The following is a 15,183-nucleotide window of genomic DNA, read 5'->3' on the forward strand; positions in this document are numbered from 1 at the left end:
AGACTTTATTTTTGGGGGCTCCAAAATCACTGCAGATGGTGACTGCAGCCATGAAATTAAAAGACGCTTACTCCTTGGAAGGAAAGTTATGACCAACCTAGATAGCATATTCAAAAGCAGAGACATTACTTTGCCAACAAAGGTCCATCTAGTCAAGGTTATGGTTTTTCCAGTGGTCATGTATGGATGTGAGAGTTGGACTGTGAAGAAAGCTGAGTGCCAAAGAATTGACACATTTGAACTGTGGTGTTGGAGAAGACTCTTGAAAGTCAAATCATGCTGCACATCTTAAACAGTGTTATATGTTGCCTACAGCTCAATAAAACTGGAGGAAAAAATATTTGCTGTGGATATCTCTAGGTAGTGGGATATTAAATAATTTTCACAGTTTTCTTGGCATTCTTTTCCATTTTCTAATGTTTTTACATTGGCACGGGTCAGGTTAAAGACTTAAATATAAAATCTGAAACTAACAATAGCATAAGAAAACATAGGGGAAAGTTCCTTGACAATGGTCTTGGGAATAACTTTTTGGATATCACACAAAAAAGCATGAGCAACAAAAGCAAAATAAACAAGTGGGACTACCTTAAATTAAAAAGCATCTATAAAACAAAAGAAACAGTCAATAAAATGAAGAGGCAGCCTACAGAATGGGAGAAAATATTTGCAAACCATGTTCCAAATAAGGGGTTAATATTCACAATATATAAACAATTCATACAATCCAATAGCAAAAAATCAAATAATCTGATTTAAAAATGGGCAAAAAAAAAAAAAAGTCCTGAATAGACATTCTTCAAAGAAGACATACCGATGGCCAACAGGTGCATGAAAAGATATGTAACATTACCAATCATTATGGAAATGCAAATCAAAACCATAATCACCTAATACCTGTCAGAATGGCTATTATCAAAAATACAACAAATAACAAGCATTGCCAGGATATGGAGAAAAGGGAACCCCGGTACACTGTTGATGGTAACATAAATTGATCAGTCACTATGAAAACAGTATAGAGACACCTCAAAAAGTTAAAAATAGAACTATCATATGATCTAGCATTCCCCACTTCTGGGTATGTATCTGAAGGAAATGAAATCACCATCTCAAAGAGAGATCTGCATTTCCACTGTATGTGAGGCATTATTTCCAATAGCCAAGACATGGAAACAACCCAAATGTCCACTGACAGATGAATGGATAAAAAATCTGACACATATATGAATACTATTCAGCTGTTAAAAATTAGGAAATTGTGTCACTTGTGACAATATAGATGGACCATGACAGCATTATGTTAAGTGAAATAAGCCAGAACGAGAAAGACAAATACTGTATGATCTCATTTACATGTGCTAAAGAAGCTGAATTCATAGACACAGAGAATAGAAGAATTGTTACTTGGGGCTGACAGGTGGGTGAAATGGGGATATATTGGTCAAAGAGCACCAACTTGCATTTCATAAGATGAATAAGTCTTAGAAATCTAAAATACAGCAAGGTGACTACAGTTAATAATTCTGTCTTATCCACTGGAAAGATGCTAGGAGGGTAGGTCTTAAATATTCTCATGATACACATACACAATCACAATTGGTAATTATATAGGATGGTGAAGGTACAAAGTAACATAACTGTGATAATCATTTGGCAATATATATACGTATCATATCATCACATTTTATACCTTAAATTTACATAATGCTATATGTAACATTATGGGAAAATGCTATATGTAACATGTAAATGTTATATGTAACATCATCACATCATTACACCTTAAACTTACATAATGTTATATGTAGCATTATGTGAATGCTATATGTAACATTAGGGGGAAAAAGCTTAAAAAAGAAAGTGCTTCACTTTCATTAACAAAGAACTCCAACAAATATTATTTAAAAAATCTGTCTTATATAAATAAAAAATACAAATTTTCCACTTTTTCAGCTTTTTGTGTATGGCTAAATTGTTATGGGGCTTCCCTGGTAGCTCAGCTGGTAAAGATTCCACCTGCAATGAGGGAGACCTGGATTCAGTCCTTGGGTTGGGAAGATCTCCTGGAGAAGGAGTGGAATGGCTACCCACTCCAGTATTCTGGTCTGGAGAATTCCATGCACTGTATAGTCCATGGAGTCGCAAACAGTCAGACACAACTGAGTGACTTTCACTTTAAATTGTTACTAAATTGGACCACAAAATACCTAAATGATAACATAAGGAACAATATTTTTTTTTCTTTTAATATAGTTAAAAACATTTCTACATAAATTATACACACCTGTTGTAGAAAATTTAATAAATATTGATGTAAAGAAAAAGAAAATAACACACAACTTCATGGGTCAGAATAACCATTGTTAACTTTGGGTTTAGTCTGATCTTCCTTTTTTAATTCCTTATGGTTTAAAGTTAGGGTACTGATTTGTGATCTTTCTTCTTTTTGAATGTAGGCATTTATAGCTATATATTTCCCTCCCAGCACTGACTTTGCAGCATCCTGTAAGTTTTTGGAAAGTGCAAAAGCTGGCTTAAAACTCAACATTCAAAAAAACTAAGATCATGGCATCCAGTCCCATCACTTCATGGAAAATAGATGGGGAAATAATGGAAACAGCACAGAGTTGATTTTCTTGGGCTCCAAACTCCCTGCAGATGGTGATTGCAGCCATGAAATTAAAAGACACTCCTTAAGAAAAGCCATGACAAACCTAGACACCATATTAAACAGCAGAGACATTACTTTGCCAACAAAGGTTTGTCTGGTCAAAGCTATGGTTTTTCCAGTAGTCATGTGTGGATGTGAGAATTGAACTATAAAGAAAGCTGAGGACTAAAGAATTGATGCTTTTGAACTGTGGTGTTGGAGAAGACTCTTGAGAGTCCCTTGGACTGCAAGGAGATCCAGCCAGTCCATCCTAAAGGAAATCAGTCCTGAATATTCATTGGAAGAACTGATGCTGATGCTGAAACTCCAAAACCTTGGCCACCTGATTCGAAGAACTGAATCATTGGAAAAGACCCTGATGCTGGGAAAGATTGAGGGCAGGAGGAGAAGGGGACGACAGAGGATGAGATGGTTGGATGGCATCACCGACTCAATGGACATGAGTTTGAGTAAGCTCCAGGAGTTGGTGATGGACAGGGAAGGCTGGCGTGCTGCAGTCTATGGGGTTGCACAGAGTCAGACATGATTGAGCAAATGAACTGATAATTTTTTGGAATGTGTATTTTCATTTCCATTTATCTTTAAGTTTTTTCTAATTTTTCTGTGCTTTTCTCTTTGATCCATTGGTAGTTGTTTGTTTAATTTTCACACGTTTCTGAATATGTGAGCATGTGTTAATTCTCACATATTTGTGAATTTTCTAGTTTTTGCTCTTTATTTATTCTGTTGTGATCAGAAAAGATACTTTTCATGACTTCAATCTTTTAAAATCTATTGAAATATATTTTGAGGACTCACATATGGTCTATTTTGGAGAATATTCCATGAGACTAACTACATTTTTATATACCCCACTAGAATTTTGTTGTCCATTTAGGTATGCAGGCCAATAACTATATACATGTAAATGAAGCTATAAGGACTAAATGTGCTTTAATACATCATTTTTGTTTCATATTATCCCATTATTTAATTATATCATAATGTATTTAGCCAATATATTATATGGTTTAATATTTTTTCCAGCACAAAATTGGACTCTAATGATTATGGCATCAATAAGCACCTGGCAGATGCTTTTGAACTGTGATGTTGGAGAAGACTCTTCAGAGTCCCTTGGACTGCAAGGAGATCCAACCAGTCCATTCTGAAGGAGATCAGCCCTGGGATTTCTTTGGAAGGAATGATGCTAAAGCTGAAACTCCAGTACTTTGGCCACCTCATGCGAAGACTTGACTCATTGGAAAAGACTCTGATGCTGGGAGGGATTGGGGGCAGGAGGAGAAGGGGACGACAGAGGATGAGATGGCTGTATGGCATCACTGACTCGATGGACGTGAGTCTTGGTGAACTCCGGGAGTTGGTGATGGACAGGGAGGCCTGGCGTGCTGCAATTCATGGGGTTGCAAAGTGTCAGACATGACTCAGCGACTGAACTGAACTAAACTGAAGATATTTAACTACAATTACTGATTACTGCTTTGGGGAGATAAATAGTTCAAACACTTTCAATAAAAATCTTACAAAGTGAAGCCAGTCATTAAATGCTGAGGGTAAAAAAAAAAAGAAATTCATAAAAATCTTACCTTGAATTTTCTTGAAAACTCTGGAATTCATAAACTTTAGAAATCTGTCTGCATAAAAGCTGGGTCTATGAACCGAAACAGTGTCCTGAAAAGATAAATCAGGTACCACAGGTTTACCTCTCACACAGTTTGTTTCGAGTCAGTAGAAAGCTCTATGCAACCAGCTTTCTGTTAGCCAATGTCCTTAACCAGAAGGTGTGGATGTTAGGAGCCAGACATGAGTGATGCCTGTGGGCGTGTGCACAGGAGCCGAGCTGGGGCAAAAAGCACAAGGATCAATCTGAGTAAAGATTCCAGATACTCATGGCGAAACAGATAATGAAGAGGGGCAGGGCTGAGATAGCAAAGACTCTGCTTTATAAACCCAAACAGCTAATCCTTGATCCACTGTCCACCACGAGGGGCTTTTAAATTCCATTTTTTAACATATAAGGCAACCAGTGCCTCAAGTGTCATCTGGAACAAAGACATAATCACTTTCAGTCAGAACAAAACTGGGACATAAACAAGCAAAACAACCCCAATGTAAGGTTGAGATAGAGAGCAAAAAAAAAAAGTTTGCTGGTTTCACTTTCCAGTAATAAGGTATGTAAACACCATGACGATTCCTAGGAGATAAGGCTGACTGACGATCCCTGTTATGTTCAATTAGCTACTAATTAGATACAGCTGAATTGAATTAAATCATTAGCTCAATTCTCTCATGCTTGGTAGGAGTCGTTAGGACTGAGGGGGCATTTTATCACAAGTCCAGGAAAGAAGACAGATGAAGGAGCTAATTCCATATATTTATTCAGCAGTCACTTATTTGCTATCTGAGATAGACATTCCTAAAAATAGTAAATTTGCTTATTTAATGTTCCATTTTGATTTGAGGTTCATGGATTCCAACAGAGAAACTTCTAAAAATTTATATTTAGATAATATCGTCTGCAGTGGGTTTGGAAGAAGAAATACACATTGGACCAGAATCCAGAGACCCGGTTCTCGTGTTAGCTCTAATTTTAAAGAGCTCTGTGATCCTGGGTAAAGACAGTATCTCAGTGCCTCAGTCTTTTCATCTGTGAAATTGGGTGTTACATGAAGCATAAGAGAATTCTGTAATCAGTGTTTTATGAAGGACACAGCATGGAGGAATCCTCTGCCAAGTGATAATGTTCTCTAGACTATCAGTGATCCTGCAGATGTGATGGAAAACTTCCCACTGGTCTGACATGCACTCCCCGAAGTGTTCTGTCAGTTTCTGCTGGAAGTGGACATGGATTCACAAGTGCAGTCATTTAGAAATACGTAAGATGTAAGATGACTGAGTCAGCCCTTGCCTTCTAAGAGAGGTTAAACTGTGGCTCTTTTTGGTATGAGGAAGCGTTGTTTAAAGGAGAGGCACAATTGTAAATAGAAAAAAAAAAAAGTCTTAACTATTGCTTATAATTACATAAATATATAGTCAGCACAGAGATTTTCTTAAAAAAAAAAAAAAAAGGACACTGAAAAACAGAAGACATATTTTATTTCAACAAAGGTAGGGGCTCCTTAGAAGTATCTGACCAATAGAGACTAGACCATTTGGAGCAGAAGTCTGATTTGGTAACAGGGAATTGAAACTGTCAATAAACAGGAGGAGAATCAAAGTGTTTACTCTCTCTCCCTTCCATGTTCAAGGCATTATGTAGTTGGTACTTTTCTCAGCTAGAAGGAAAAAAACTAACCTTCCATCTTAGCCTTTCCTTAAAAAAGAATCTTTGATTTGAATAAGAAGCCTAAATTTGATTCTCAGAAACAAACTTGTGAACCTGTTGTTTAAAAGTGCATTTTGACAAAGGTCATTTCCTTAGCCTGTGGACAAAATGCAGATCTGACATGCTGAGAGGTTATTACCAGTCTTCCTCAGAACTGAGACAGCGAAGTGTTCTTTTCCAGGAACAGAGAAGAATAGCATCCATAATTTATCTTTTTTTCCAAAGAAAAGCATCTGCTAACATCTTAAAAAAATATGTGAGCAAATCTTTGACCAATACAATCTTTGGAAGTGTCACTCTGAGTTATTAACTGAGTGAGGCTGAGGCCATAAATGTTCTGTCAAGCAGCAGGAAGTTCACATTTAACTTCTAGATAGGAAGTTGTGTGTGTGTGTGTAGACAGACTGCTCTTTGATAATTGTTTTCTTCAGTCATGCCATTTCTGGGTGCAAAAGACATTCTTGTATCAGTTAACCTTTGTTATATTTAAATCCAACACAATTTAAAAGTTTTCCCTTCCCATGTCCTTATTATGTGTTATGCATTGTGTTGAACACCAAAGGGCATTATTTAACTTAACCCTCAAGTCAGCCTATGAGGCAGGGAGTATAGCAGTGCGCGCACTAAATTGTGTCAGACACTTTGTGACCCCATGGACTGTAGTCCACCAGGCTCCTGTGTCCATGGAATTTTCCAGGCAAGAATACTGTACCTTCTCCAGAGGATCTTCCCAACCCCGGGACTGAACCTGCGTCTCCTGCTTGGAGGTGAATTTTTTACCACTCTGCCACCAGGGAAATATTCTGAGGTACAGGTACTATTACTAGCTTCCTGCTATAAATGGGAAACTACACTAAGAGATGAGAAGCAAGCAATGTGTCTGGGTCACATGGTTAGTAACATGGTTTAAATGCAGGATTCCAGCCTATAGCTGACCACCATCAAATTCAGGTTCAACCCCCTCTGAAGCTTAGTTTTGGGAGAACTTCAACTGTCCTACTGGTCTTTCCAGTGCCTATGAAAAGCCTTTAGCTTTTTCTCATCATCTCCTAACTGGGTCCTTTAGATTGCACATCAAAATAAGACATCATTTTGTTTTCCTGGCCTCTACCTGTTCACCCACGTGGATGGCCTCTATTTGAAGAGCCATTCACATTTATGTTGTCTTTATTCTTACATTTGAACTGATCTGCTAAGCCTGAGATTCTGAGTTTATAAAGATATTTGTTTCCTCTCCTTTTCAAGTGACACAGCTTCCTAGACATACACTGAGGTCTCTGAGAAATCAGAAAAATAATCCAGTTTCACAAGGAGCATGATAAATCACTCACCCCATCATAAACAAGAGCTTTCCAGGAATGTTCCAACTTCTTCATTAATCTAAATATAAACATACAGAAAAATAAAAGAAAGAATGTAAAATCAACCCCATTTGGCGAATTCTCAGAACCTTTCATTGAATTATTTTGAAATAATAAAAGACTATTCCCCCCAATTTTTTACCTATATGATTGCAGAATGTCAATAATGCCCATAAATAAGAGTAGCTTTTCTCCCTTATGGCTTTTAGCTGGAATGCCTCCCATTCTGTGAACAGAGCAAAAGAAAAATCATTTTATGTGAACAGGAAGTTAAAAATCATTTCTAATAAATAGACTGTAAATGAAAATGGTTAGTCTCTAAAAATCATGGACTCTCATCTTTATTTTATTTTATTTTTTTGGCTTCAGCTAAAGTCTTCCTGGGAATCAAGAAAGATGTACTTTCCAAGAAGGAGAATAATACCACAGTTGCCAGTTCTGAAGAGTTGGATGGGAAGAATTCAATTAAAAAATTATTTATTCTGACTTTAAAACCATGAGCAAGAATTTTTAAAGTATTTCAAAATACTGCCCATCAAAAATGCAACACTTTTATATGTTTACTGTGAAATTTTTAAATAAAATATAGGTGAGCACAAAGGAAAAAATATATATAAAAATATATAAAGAATCCATTCCAAGGATGCAAAGATAACTACTGTTAACATCTTTCCTCTGTATTTATTCATCTGCATAAGTTATTACTTATTAGATGGATTTATAGGAAGGATTAAAAACTTTTGTATGTATGAATTTCCTTCATAAAAGTAAAATATGTCTGTGGTTTAGTCACCATTGGAGAAGCTTACAAGATAGGCAGTTATAGTCAAGGAAAATGATTTCTTTCTTTCAGTCTTTTTGCTCGGCTAGTACACACACGTGGTACAGTCAACCAATTCAACAACTTTCTTTGGTTGTAACTGTTTCTGTTAGTCAATAAGCACTTTGTACATGTAACCTAATGCTGCACATCTGGCTGAACCAAGTGATCACATCTGTCAGGATGTAGGACTAGGACAACAGAATCCTCTTACACAGATAAAAAGTTCTGAACTGCAGACATCACTTCTAGCAAGTATTTGCTTAAATGCATGCTTATTCAAATTCAAAGTATATCCCCCCCTGTTTGTGAAGGATGTTTTGAATATGTAGTAAATAGGAATAAAAACATTTTTAGCCATTGTTAAATTATGGAGCCATTTGAAAAAAGAAACCATGTGGGTGAAAGCATAATGACTCAAAAAACTGCCATTCATCCAGTTATCTGTGGATGAGAGGAAATTAGGCTGGCCTGATCCATGTTACTGCCAGGTAGGAATCTATTCCTAAAGAGCCACCATGAAGGGAATATGATTGCATTTAATTACCCAATGACGTCGTCTGCCATGATCAAGGGGTGCGTGGGCAGACGGCTGCACTTACGTGTCTGGGTTCTCTGTGATGACTCCGCCTCCCGATTTCCCTGGACCCTGGATGGATTCCATTGCTGTTGAGTAGAGAACCTTTTGCGTCCCAGGCCGCTTAGCATCAGGCACATTTTGGGAAATTTCCTCTTCTTTTTCTTTGAGGGTATGGTCCAAGATGTGGATCCCCAGCAAAAGGCTATAGTCCATGATCTTGAAGCTTTCCAGCACCTGAGTAAGAAAAAGAACCAGGAGGCCCATCATGCCAATGACTTATAATTCTCATCTGCCCAGGATCAGAGAGATACGTAGACAAGCAGCTCCTGCTTCCCTCCCAAGGGGGTGGCTGACAGAGGAAAAATCAAAGTAAAAACATTGGAGGTTATTATTAGGTCAAATGCAGTAACCACTGTCACCATGGTTCCAAGATGATATTTTTACACAAATCTAAAGTAAGTACATCTTTCTTTAGCACTCCATGAATGTTTTACTAAGCATTTATTGAACACTTCCCATGAGTCCAGGTGCTAAATGGTTCATTTTGATTCAGTCCTCACAACTCTTTAAGCCAGGTGCTATTATTGTCTCTGTTTCACAGATGAAAAAAACTGAGACACACACAGGAAGTAATTTGCTCGGTATCATACAGCTCCTAAGTGGCACTGCTGGGATCTGAACCCAGGTGGTCAACTCCAGCACCTTAAGTACTAGAGGACAGAAACCAACAATCAATGGTCTCTAAAAACCTGTACCCTCCTGAGCATGAAGACTCAGCTGGAATGGGCTTTTACCTGAATTCCGTTCTCAAAACTTTCATCTTCCTAAAGTTCAGGGGCCCCCTTTTCAAAGCTTGTCTTTCAAAGTTACCATCACTTCCCTGTAGGAAGTCTTTTTTAAAAAGTATGGTCTCAACAAAGAACAGAACTTACTGTTTAATTATCCACTCAGCAAACAGTGGGAAAGAGAAGGAATTAAAAGTAAGCTGGATGTAGCCAGAAAAAGGAGATGGGGGAAAAAAATGGAGACATGATCGAGACGTGAGGCGGGCAGCAACATGGCTCTTGAGTATGGGTAAGTCTGATACTCAGGACCCTTCAACTGAGGAAGAGTGTTCAGGGGGAGTTCAGGAAAATGGGATATTCTCTATTATATGATAAAGTTTTTTCCCTAATGGTTTGTTTATGATTCTCCTCTACAACAGATTTTTTTGACACCTGGCATTTCTCACACAAAGCTGCTCAGGAAATCAAAACAGCCCAGAAAGAACAGCCTGATGGCGAATAGCTACCCCTGAACCAACATGACAATGTATCTCTGTACTCTAGTTAGGAAATGCCTTTGAAGATCAGAGTCTATAGATAATTGTTTAACCAGGGATTGAATACGTATGCATTACAATGAATTCTGTTCGAGTGTATATCTCGAACTTGTACACACTTGAACTTCAAGTGTATATCTTGAATTTAAGTGTATATCTTACACTTCTCCTTCTCCCTCAGTCAACTGCTTTTGATCAGACACTTATGACATACTTAAGAATGGTCGGGGCTTCCCTGGTGGCTCAGTGGTAAAAAACCCGTCTGCCAATACAAGCGACACAGGTTTGAGCCCTGGGTTGGGAAGATCTCCTGGAGAAGGAAATGGTAACCCACTCCAGCATCTTGCGCCTGGGAAACCCCATGGACAGAGGAGCCTGGCAGGCTACATTCCATGGGGTCACAAAGAATTGGACATGACTGAATACTAAAACAACAACAAAGAAGGGTTTTTGTTGTCTGAGGATTCAAATACTTGTGGCTGCCACTTACTGGATGCCATTTAATGGTAGGCTTTGTGAACTATTTTTTGTGGGCTTTCCTTGTGGCTCAGCTGGTAAAAAATCCACCTGCAATGAGAGAGACCTGGGTTCAGTCCTTGGGTTGGGAAGATCCCCTGGAGAAGGGAAAGGCTATGCACTCTAATATTCTGGCCTGGAGAATTCCACGGACTGTATAGTCCATGGGGTCACAAAGAGTTGGACACAACTGAGTGACTTTCACTTTTCATTTTTGTGAACTATGACGTATATGGCCTTTGGAAAATATGGTTATTCCTAGGTCTTATGTATCTTTGTTGGCAATGAGGAAACTTTAAGTGGGTTGGAAGTATTACTTAATCCTGAGTGCTCACCATTTACCTTTCAGTAAACTGAGTTGAATACTTTCAGAAGGAGGCAGGCAAGAGATAAGAGTAGAATCTTATTATTTAAGCAGTATAGGCCCTGGAACTTTCTAAGCCAGGATATCACAGACTGGCCTGACAGCAAAGTGGAACCAGTTTCCCCAACCTGAGGAAGAGGGAATCCAAGACTGGAGGAAGAAGGAAGGGCGACAGGAGAAGCTCCTTACCACTGACCCAGCGCTGCAGCCTTAGACCCACGGGCTGGTTCCCTATGGAGGCACACCCATGCCTTGCCCCTCTGGAATACAACACAGAGCTGGGGAAGACAGGCCTGCATCAGGGTTGCCAAGGACCAGCCTCTTAAAAGAAAACACTAACAGACACTGGATGCTTTCTTCAGACAGAAACAAGCATAGATAGATCTTAGCCTTTCCAATTCCCCACCATCCTGAAAGAAAGGCTTGGGAACAGTGCCCGTCCAGAGACGATGCGACCCTGCACAATGACCACCGTCTGCAGATACCAGTTTTCCTGCTCTCATGTATCAGTGCTGGCATGTCCCTTCTTAGAACGAATGTTGGAGATGGACACGCAGGACACAGTGCACAAACTCTGTGACCCTAGGTAGATTACGTCACCTCCCCAGGCTTCAGTTTCCTCCTTAGTAAAAATGGTGGCAATAACATTAGCTACTGCACAGGGTGCTTGGGAAAACTAAATACGGTAATGCAGGTAAGGTGTTTAGAGAAATTCCTAACACAAAGAAAGTGCTCAGTTCATTGTTAGTTATCATCATGGTTACAACTCATTGCTCACATGTGAGGTGTCAGCTGGAAGCAGACACCCTGGGGTTATACTTCTGAAAACAGACATTCATAAAAAGCCAACGAAAATATGACTGCACTTCCAGCCTGCTTGCTAGTATCCCTTTGGTATGTCCCAATTCCTTTAGAAGTTCTGGGTTCATGGCACCGAGGAGCACCGCGTGGATGCTCAACAGGAAAAGGTTGGCTGACACAGCAATTCTGGCCAATGGGTTATAAAATAATGGCCTCGCAATCTGCCTGAGGGAACAGTCCTGTGTTCAGTGGGTGAAAATCACAGCCTTGTGCTCTGTACAGCCCCAAGTGTCCACTGGTAACCCCAAAGCAGTGACCTGGCTTCAAGAGCAAATTCTAGTCAGTCTCCGAGACAATGTACACATTTCACAGGCCTCCAGAGTGAAAACTGAAAGGCACTCCTGGACACCATCATATTTGTTTCATTTTTCTCTGCAAAGTACCCAAGTATTAATTCTGCTTATAAATAAGCTTTCTTTATACAATAATCTTTCTTAAAGTTTCTTACAGTAATCGTCTAATGCACTATTCAAACAATGGCTTTATCTGTACCTGTAGTCTCCTTTCTTGCTCAAGGACAGGCCACAGAGAACATGCGTATTTTTTAAGTGATGTGAAGTCAGGCTGGACAAAGCAAGAAGCAATTTCAATGCTTTATGTGGTCAAATATCAGGCTGGGTTTATTAAAAAAACATACAAGCCAAAACTTAGAGAGAATTAACTAAGAAAAAGCTATAAATAAGTTTGAGACAGAGATTAGATTTCTCTGTACTTTTTAATTGGATTGCCAACATCTCTGAAGGGTCTGGATTGTCCTCAAGAGGCCAGGTTTCTACTTTCCAAGTGAAAGTCTTAAAAAAAAAAAAAAGATAAGTTATCTTCCTATTGTGTAGAAATCTGAGCATGATAGTTGGATTTGGGCTTAGGCAAAGTCACCATCCATAACAAATGTTAAGAAAGAAAAAGATAAATATATAGACGTATATTTTAAATGAAATTCCCAAACTTGTGCAATGAAAAATTCTGGGAACAGATTTTAGTCATGTGCACAGCAGATGTGCATCAATTAGGAACAAAATAGTTGTTATTCATATCTTCCCAGATCGTTAATGAAAGGAATCAATAAATCTGCCAGAACCTTAACGTGTGAGTGTTAAGAGGGTGCAACATCCTGCAACACGACAGACACCAGTCTAGTATGCCACTCAGGTGCACGCTTTTTTCCCAGACTGTCGGCCTGACCTCACTGTTGCTGGTGGATCCTGTACCCGTGCATTTGCTTTGCAAAACAGCTGCAAGGCAAACACAGGTGCTTTCCCATCCAGCTGGGCCAGACCTTACTCTCTCACCTGTGAAAAAGAGAAAGCAGGAAGGATTCACAGACATATGCAAAACTGAAAGTAAGTTGAAATACCACAGTGTTTTTTTATCCTTAGAGCCAGATTATTTTTTCTCTTCTTTCTCAAGGACTATTTTAAGTCAGTAATAATACTGGAATGTGGTTTAAAAAAAAAAAAAAAGCCAACGTCAAAGCAGCTGCTACATTATCCTGAAGACGTGCTCAAAACTACTTCTTCCAAGATAAAGCATATCCTCTAGGCTTTCATGGCTGGCACTGCATCAGGGGGGCTCTCATTCACATACAATCTCTGTAGACTTGGTGACCTAACATAGGAGATGCCACAGCTTAGAATGGCAGGCAACGCTATGCTCCTTTCACAGACAAAGGTCAGAAAGATGGGTGTTCTTTTTCCTTTTCCATCCTCTGTGCCATAGCCCTTAGCCCGCTGCACACTGCTTTCTGCTCCTCAACTAGATGGAGCCAGCATGACTGCATGGTGAGAAGACTCCATGCCTGAAAGCCAGGTGGCCTGGTTTGACTCATGGCTCCCCCATTGGGTTGTCTTTGAGCAGAGTATATAACCTCTCTGGGCCTGGTATCCTCATTCATAAAATAGAAATAATAGGGACACCTACCTCACAGAGTTAGTGTGAAAATTAGTTCATCCACGTGAAGTCTTAGGACAGTCATGACATAGAAAAAGCATCCAGTATGTGCTAGTTCTTCTTATTGCCCTTGCTCTCCACCACCTGTAGAATAAACCACCCCCACTGGAATCTCTACTCATCCTTAGCTATAAGGCCCACCTTCTCTTGGTTCTTTGCCTTCCTATTTGTTTTTCCCAGTACTTTCCTCTATGCTCTAGGAATATTCACCAGAGTTCTCTCTTCAACTCCTTTTTTTCTACTTTTCTATAGTGACATTCATTGAGTACCCTGGAAAAAAATAAGTTGAGTGTCTAGTCTGTGCCAGGCCCCACGGAAGTTGCCAGATCTTCAGGGGTAAGTAAAACAGACAACTACACCATCCTCAAAATTACACAAGCTTTGCATCACAGGTTGAAGCAAGGCCTGCCCCACAAAATGGTGACCTACTTTTAACTATGGGAAAGCAGCAATAGAGCAGGTAAGAAATGATAGTACTTGAATGACACAGCAGCAGGGGAGCTCAAGGGAGACATGGATAGATTTAAGAATATTTTAGGGGTTGATTCCAACTATCATTGGTCCACAGACAACTCCTAAGATGTTATCTTTAATCTGAACTAAGTTCCAGTCCCGTATATTTCCCATAGCCTTCTGCTGGACATTTCTGTACACTGTCCTGCTGCAACCCCAAACTTTTTTTTTTTTAATTTAATTTTTAATTGGAGGATAATTACTTCACAATATTGTGATGGTTTCTGCCACACATCAACATGAGTCAGCCATAGGTAGACATGTGTCCCCTCCTTCTTGAACCCTCCTCCGGCCTCCCTCCCCATCTCATCCCTCACCGGCTCCGTGCAACCTCCAACTCTTCTTTCTCACTTTTTCTCTGAAATCATCCTAATGTGGATTTTGGACTCCACGACTCCTTTTCCTTTCATTACGTTTCCCAATCCTGCAGCTTCTATAATCAAAATCATCCTCCTTGCTAATACTTTGATTTCAACTTCCCTTTCTTCTTCTGATTCATTCTTGACCCCTTCACTTGACCAGGTCACCTCACATCCCTCCTCAAAGCCTGCGGTCTCTCACCATTACTCAGGTGACACTGAGATCCTTGCTACTGTGGCCCCAGCCAACATCTGCTATTTACCACCTGTCTAGAGACACCTCCCAGGCTAGTCAAACTGAAATCCCATAATTACCCCTAAATATGCTCAGGCCGTTTCTTCTTAAAGGTCCTCATTTCAAACCTTACTGGTTTTTCAAAGCCTATCTCAATTCTTGCCTCCATAAAGACTAGACTCATGATCTACACAAAATATCAGGAACACATCTCCCCTCTGAAAACTCAAGCACATTATTAGTACCTGTCTATGGAATAAAATACAACTATCCGTTTATCTATGCTTTTCCTATCATACAAATAAGG

At 39.4% G+C, this 15,183-nt stretch overlaps 1 protein-coding gene across 9 annotated transcripts in view; it reads right to left on the reverse strand.

Annotated features, from left to right (window-relative positions):
• The window catches only part of PIP5K1B (phosphatidylinositol-4-phosphate 5-kinase, type I, beta), a 533,355-nt gene that overhangs the window by 101,533 nt on the left and 416,639 nt on the right, over positions 1-15,183 (reverse strand). For all 9 annotated transcript variants that reach the window (XM_010860667.1, XM_010860666.1, XM_010860662.1 and 6 more), the window contains 4 exons: positions 8,783-8,994; positions 7,503-7,586; positions 7,331-7,379; positions 4,261-4,345 (listed from right to left, as the gene is read on the reverse strand). In XM_010860667.1, coding sequence (XP_010858969.1) covers positions 4,261-4,345; positions 7,331-7,379; positions 7,503-7,586; positions 8,783-8,994 — 430 coding nt within the window. The remainder of the gene's footprint in view (positions 1-4,260; positions 4,346-7,330; positions 7,380-7,502; positions 7,587-8,782; positions 8,995-15,183) is intronic.

Source organism: Bison bison, unplaced genomic scaffold (genome assembly GCF_000754665.1).
Source record: "Bison bison bison isolate TAMUID 2011002044 unplaced genomic scaffold, Bison_UMD1.0 scf7180017864469, whole genome shotgun sequence".
NCBI classification, from domain to species: domain Eukaryota; kingdom Metazoa; phylum Chordata; class Mammalia; order Artiodactyla; family Bovidae; genus Bison; species Bison bison.